General features: G+C 37.4%; 1 protein-coding gene across 1 annotated transcript; it reads left to right on the forward strand.

Moving 5' to 3' along the window:
• LOC143280625 (ribosomal RNA small subunit methyltransferase NEP1-like) lies at positions 1–7,270 on the forward strand. The gene is made up of 5 exons (XM_076585344.1): positions 1–108; positions 2,307–2,550; positions 3,314–3,369; positions 4,994–5,143; positions 6,383–7,270. The coding sequence occupies exons 1-5, from the start codon at positions 34–36 to the stop codon at positions 6,494–6,496; spliced, it is 639 nt and encodes a 212-aa protein (XP_076441459.1). The 5' UTR covers positions 1–33; the 3' UTR covers positions 6,497–7,270.
• Positions 7,271–7,498: the final 228 nt, after the last annotated feature.

A 7,498-nucleotide genomic window follows, 5' to 3' on the forward strand; every position in this document is an offset into this window, starting at 1 on the left:
TGTCCTTCAGTCAACACAGGCTACACGTGCAAGATGGCAGCGGCAGCGAAAAAGAACCAAAAACGTCTGATCGTAATATTAGAAAACGCCACCTTAGAAACAGTGAAGGTGAGTTGAGAATATGATTTTATTTTAGTATTTTGAAAACAAGTCTAACTTTGATAGTGATTTTCTGGCGTTTGTCATACAAGAAAGTGCTTCAGTAACCAAGTTACGAATATATGGAATCAACTGCTACTGCATTTAAAACAAGTGCCATCAGCTAACTCATTCAAGAATCAACTGGACAATTCTACAAAATTCTTAACTAATTTTAGAGCGTTTGATGAATAAATATTAGAGCGTTTGATGAATAAATAAAATGTAAATGAAGGGTCGGACCTTGACCAAAGTCTGTAACAGAATGTGTCATGAGATCAAAGGACTGTTTATAAGCTTCAGAGCTTGTTTTTGTCCCTAACCCACTACTACTACTGCTACATGTCTTGCTCAGACCGTCAAAGTCAAAATAGCTACCATCGTGGTATTTAGTAGTAAGCATTTTTAGGATGTCTTTGGAGTAAGACGAAAAATACAAGTGACCAGGTATGCAGTAGAATAAGTTTGAATCTTGGACGATGGCAATAAAAGTATACAATATCGCAAGTATGTACAGGCCATAGTATGAATATTTTAGCAATATCCTCATTTCTTTCCCTCCACTCCTCTATTACTGTATTAGTATTACTGAACGTCCATGCCTTGTTATGAAATCTACTCATTCTCAGATTCTGTCTTGAGGGGAAAAATTGTGGATATTGCCAGTATTTGATCCCTTCTTCCCACTTCACGGGAATGAATGTTATTTATCATACATATGATTTATGTGTAAGTGTTAAACCTGAATTAGTTAATGCTACTTAGTTTTATTGTAAAGGTAAGTTACTATCTAGTTAAGGAACAATCTTAGCCAGTTTATCCTTTTTGAAACAGTCTTGATTTTTTGTTGTTGTTTTTTGTTTGTTGTTGTTTCAAACACAAGTCAGGGCAAACAAAATGTTTTCAATAAGCGAATATTAACAATGGGTGTAACTAACTGTCTGATGTGATATTGATAATGATTGATATACGCAATAGCCGAATAGTTGAAGCATTGGGTTTTCAATCTGAGGGTCCAGGGTTCAAATCTCAGTGACGGCGCCTTGTGGGTAAAGGGTGGAGATTTTTCTGATCTTCCAGGTCAGCATATGTGCAGACCTGCTAGTGCCTGAACCCCCTTCGTGTGTATACGCACTTGGAAGTTTATACGCGTGTTAAAGATCATGTAATCCACGTCAGTATCTGGTGGGTTATGGAAACAAGAATATACCCAGCATGCACACCCCTGAAAATGGAGTATGACTGCCTACATGGCGGGGTAAATAAACAAAACGGTCATACACTTAAAAATGTTACATGTCTGTCTGAGTGTGTATGTGTGGATGCCTGAAATCTGAGTGAATGACACAGGAAACAAATGATGAGCTCCCAGTGGCAGTCTTCAGTCGGCTCTACTGTTGTGCAAATGACCCTGTATTTGTAAAGCTTGGTCTCTGACCGAGGATAGGCGCTATAGAAGTATCCATATCAATCAATCAACTATCAAGTTCTGAACAGACTAACATTGCAAGAGAGACTGGAGTTAATTTTTAATGCTTGACTACTTTCATCTAGAACAGAAAGCCAAGCAACAGGGCACATGCTGCCCAGTTCTAAGTTCTGGACAGTTCTGACTCTTAAGTGAAATATAATTCATAATACCAGCATTGACAAAGTAGATGAAACATACACTGAATATCATAATTTTTTTAAGCAGTGTTACTACAATTGGTAGTAATGATAAAATGTTTACGTCAGTATATCTTTTGGGGTCATGTGGATGTGAATCCCTGGCTTAGTTAGCTTACAATGCAGTAGTGGGTGGCATAGTTTCAGTTTCAAAAAGGTGTCAAAGCATGCAGATTCACTGATACACCTTTGTTCGTAAGCTATGATTTCCACGTTCACTTGTATACACAAGTGGGCTTTTATGTGTTTGACCATTTTTACCTCCGCCATGTAGGCAGCCATAGTCTGTTTTTCTGGGGATTGCACCAGATCTGCTACTTATGAATGAATGATGTGGATACTTACATTGCATAGTTGGGTATTGTTATTGTTGATTGTTTAATAACATTCAGTCTAATCACACCCACACACACAATAACACACACACACACACACACACACACACACACACACACACACAGGTACTGAGAAAGTCACTAAGTCAGTCATTCTGTCATCAGATGGGGAAGGTGTTTGAACTGCTGAACTGCGACCGACACAAAAACCTGGGCAGGAAAGCCAAACGTGACATCACCCAGTGCCGCCCAGACATCACCCATCAGTGTCTGCTCATGCTGATGGACAGTCCCCTCAACAGAGCAGGCTTGCTTCAAGTGTACATCAGAACAGAGAAAAATGTCCTCATTGAAATCAACCCACAGACACGCATTCCTCGGACTTTTGAGAGATTCTGTGGCCTCATGGGTAAGAACAGAAAATTGTCTTTTTTGCTGAGGGAAGGGGTTTTGGAGGTTGGAGGGAGGATGTTGGACACCAAGTTTTCTTCTTGAAGTTCTTCTTATGAATATTTTGGTCCCTGATTATCAAACATTTTGAAAAAAATTTATATCAATGTCACTGATTCCGAAACCTGGTTTGGTCATGGGGGTGCTCCACTGTTGGATGCATTACCAACATTCACCATTCTGGTGGTTGTGGAATAGTGCCTGAGTTTAGATAAACTCCTCACTGTCCACTCAGTGATGTTGTCTGCCCTTTTCTTTCACTGTTTGCCTCGTTTCTGTTTCCCCTTCACTTTTCCCTGAGAGGTGCATTTATTGAATGAATGCTGGATTCTCTCCAAAGTTTCCTGTTCAAAGCCATAGAATCCTAGAAGAAGAAAAAAGTGATTCTGATTAAACAAACAGCAGACATGCTAGAAACTAGAAGATTAATAGGCAGAACAGCAAATGTATTCAGAGTATTAGATCAAACATGTTTGCAGGAAACAAAAGCAACATGCTCATTTGTGGCTAAGTCGGTCACATGAATATGAGGGATTGATAAACAACAAAATTATGAGCTTTACAAAGAAATACGTTTTTGCTCGAGACTGAAATCATTGATCATATTTATCAAAGTTCTTTGGGTAACATTTTTGTGATATAATTTAATTTTTGCATTGGGTAAATATATGTTTGTGTAGCCAATGAGATACTGAATCACTTTGTACCCATGTTTCTTTCAGTTCAGCTCCTCCACAAATTTGCAATCAAGGGCACAGATAATACAAAATTGCTGAAAGTAAGTACATATTTCTGTGTTCATACATGACTCTTCTACTGTTGTTCATGTGTGTAGATGTGAAATGAAGGGCACACACACACACACACACACACACACACACACACACACACATATACATGTGTGTGTGTGTATTGTGTGTGTATATATATATGTGTGTGTGTGTATCTTATGGATGGATATTTTATGGAAAGGTGTATAGAAATATAAAGATTTATGAATGAATTGGGGACTTCTGTCTACAAGGAGTTTTTTTTATTTGTTACTGTATCGCCTGTATCAGTATGTGAGTGAAGAGTAATGCTGAACAACAGTGTCTGAAGATACTGTGTTTCAGGAACAAAACTAGGCAATTGCACTTGCTTGGCATTTATTATTCTGCTGTCGATCATGTTCATATTTGGGTTCATAGCCAGACATAGTGAAGCAGAATGATGTAATTTTTGTTGTTGTCTTTCAGTTCACCTGCATGCTCTGTTGCATGTTCAACTTCATGAGTAATTTACTAAAACAAGGCCAGATTTAACAATATGCTATCTTTTGTTTGTTCATTATTTCTGCTGTTGCTGCATGTACAAGAATGTTCAATGAAATTAAATGTATGGTAAAATTTGGACTATTAGCAGCAACTTTGACCCTGTGGCTAAAATAATGATGCGACTTGTTTGTGGATTTTTCCCAATGTTGTGGGTTTTTCCTATTGACACAGGTCAAATCAAGTGTTGCCATCAGTCTCCAGTCTAATCTTGAATTAACATTTGGTTTCAAAGCTGGTTTTGACTCTTCATGAATTCAGAATTCACAGAAACTTATGCTAGTGAAAACTTCGTTTTTTCCCTCCAGATTTACACATGGCCTTTATGCACACGAAACATTCAGTTGATTGCCCTTGCTCAGACAACTTCCATCATGCCAAAAACATGATGCAATGCGTACAGTGCAGCTTTCAAACTGAAGCCGTGTGTTGCTTTGAAACTGAATTTGTGCTTTTCGCGCATCAGACAAGTTTTTGTGTCTGTTGAGTTTCTCACTTTTTGTAGCTAATTTTGAAACGTTTTTACATTTTTGTATGCATGTGTGTGTCTAATATTTGTGGCTTATAAACCACTATGGCTTATGTGTGAAGAAATTCCGTCTTTTTTAAATATTTTTTTTAACAAATTTAGGGGATACAGCTTATGACGTATGTAACAATGCACTCGATAACCTAATTTTTATGGTAATCAAAGTTGTAGGGATTTACTTTTTGAATGAAATTTATTGTTGCTGTTTTTTTGTTTTGTTTTTGTTTACTGTTTTGTTTTGTTTTTATGTGTAGCTTTTATTTACCTGCTGTAGTGCTAAGCAACAATGGCTTGTTGAACATAGAGATGTTTTTGTCTGATTTGTTAAGGATTAAAGTTACTTCATTTGTTTGTTGTTTTGTACTCATTTATCAGTTGTCTGCTTGGTTGGTTAGTGTGTGTGTGTGTGTGTGTGTGTGAAGAGAGAGAGAGTGTGTGTGTGTGAGAGAGAGAGGCACTGTAATGTGAGTTACACATATGGCAGTCCAGAAGTCCTGATTTCTATTTATTTTCAATGCATGTGTTGGAGAAGTCCTCATTTCTATCCATGTGTTGGACAGGTGATCAAGAACCCAGTCACACAGCATCTACCAGCAGGTGTGAAGAAGATTGTGATGAGTTTCAAAGCCAGTGAGGTGGTAGACCCTAAAACCCTCATCCCAGCAGACGAGCCTGTCACATTGGTTGTGGGGGCCATGGCTCATGGCAGCGTTAGTATTGCTTGTGTTACTGTGTTATTGGTTGTTGTTTGTTTTCCAGAAAATTTCATAGATACTCCAGATGGTGACAGGAAAGTGATATAATGTGTATGTGTCTGTTCATATGGGCAGCAGTTGCTTTGCGAATCACTTTACCCATTTTTATGTGGTATGGATCAGTGTATACGTTGACTCTTGACCATGTATTGAAAATGATAAACCATTCTGCTCTTGACCTTTGTACAAGATAATAAACAAAATGAAAAAAAAAACCCAAACATATTTAGCTTTAGTTAGTTAGTGCTAACTTCTCATCAACCGGTTTGCATGATCAAACTTGACATTTCGATGCATTAATGACAGCTGGAAAAGCTCAGATCATTCTGAGCAACAAGTCATGGTCAGACCGCCACACTATGGTCTTTGATCCACTTGTTTGAATGCTTACATCTGCCCCATCTCGCAGAGGTGATGGATATCATTAATATGAATTGCTTTGATCTTTGCACTTAGTGTAGGGTCAGCACATAGTGCAGGGTCACATGCATGCACAACTTTGTTTTAGTTAATGTGAACAGATTTAGGAGAGCTAAGGAAGCCTTGTATAACAACAGTGTTATAGCTTGAAGTCAGTCACCACTCCATGTACCTGTGTGAAGATCCTGAGGCAGATCATATCACGTGAACTGGGGAAAATATTATGTAGTCAGATATGGCTTGAAGTTGACAAACTTGATCTGTAGTACAACATATTGAAGCTGATGGTCATTTGCTCTGGTGAGAAATATACAGATATTTACCAAGTAAACATATTGCAAGAATATTATATGCATATCAGTTTATAAATTGTCCACACTTCTTTATCTCATAAAACCACCCAAGCAAAATCCTCCTTTGTTGAGTGGATTTAAAAGTTAGAATTGGTAATATGAGTAAATTGTCAGATTTATGATTAGAATGAAAGCTTTATAATGGGTTGTATTTAAAGTCTTTATTTTTCAAAATGAAAGCTTTATGATGGGTCATGTTTAAAGTCATTTTTCATCACAGAGAAAAATTGTGTTTGCAGTAAACATCAGTTTTCTAGTATTTTGTTGGTATTCTGTGTCAGTGATTCCATTGATGTCAAAAATATTTTTTTGAAAAAAATCTAAATTGTACTGCGACTTTTTCAAACTAGGATTTTTTTTTTATTTGTTACTTCGAAAATGAAGATCAAAAGATGAAATGTGTTGTTGTTTTGCTTTGCAGGTTGAGGTGGATTATTCAGAAGCAGAATATTCCATCAGCAACTATCCATTGTCTGCAGCCCTGACGTGTGCCAAACTGTGTGATGCAGCAGAGGCTGTGTGGGGTGTTCAGTAGTGGATTTCAGAATAATATATTTACAACAGACTGCTTCATGTCCCTTCCATGCATGTGCACCCATTGCATACCATCATCTTCATTGATTTGGTCAACCACAAAAGAACCTGGCTTCAGTTTGGCACTCTTTTGTGTCTGTACACCAGCAGAGTTCATTTTGTTGTGCCTGTCATAAATGGTAGTCTGTCATGAGTGAGACTGGGAGAGAAGAAAAGAGAGAGAGAGAATGAGAAGGGCGTGAATGTTGATGCATTTGTCTTCAAGTGAACTACTGATATCTATTATGTGTCCTTTTGTTTTAGCAGTCTGATACTCAGATTTTTGTTTTGTTTTCAGAAATGGAAACTTCATAAAGCAAGGAGGAGATGTTTTGCTAGTTTCCACATTGACAGCATCTTTGGGAAATAAAGGGGAATATCACTGCTTTTATGGTGTTATCTGCATACAGTGTCATCTTAAGTTACCTGAAAAAGAGAACATGTCATGATTTTGTAATTATCAGCTGTTGTTGATAAGCAGTGCTAATGTGTCTTGTTCCGTGTTGCAGTCATTTGCTCTGTACAATTGCATAAAAATGAGTTTGTATGTGGATAGAAGGATCACTTCCTATGGGTGTGTAAGTGAAAAAAGAGACAAAGAAATGTGAGCATGATGATTAGATCTCTGTGTGTGTGTGTGTGTGTGTGTGTGTGTGTGTGTGTGTGTGTGCTATGCACTGTATACAGATGTGTGTGTATGTGTGTGTGTGATACATCATTTATATTGCTTGTGATTTGTTTGCATCTCAAATAAATGTTGTAAAATTGACTCAGTGTGTTTACCTGTTGTATGTTGTACAGATTTTTTTTTTTATAACTCAAATGTGTGAGTATACATATCAGTTGAGGACAGTGATGACCAAATATAAACAGACACCATTCACGATGAAGAATATTTACTCAGTTTTAGTAAAATCTGCCTAGAAGAATTTTGAAACACTAAATTACAAATCCTTTGAAAGTC

This window comes from Babylonia areolata, chromosome 3, assembly GCF_041734735.1.
Source record: "Babylonia areolata isolate BAREFJ2019XMU chromosome 3, ASM4173473v1, whole genome shotgun sequence".
NCBI classification, from domain to species: domain Eukaryota; kingdom Metazoa; phylum Mollusca; class Gastropoda; order Neogastropoda; family Buccinidae; genus Babylonia; species Babylonia areolata.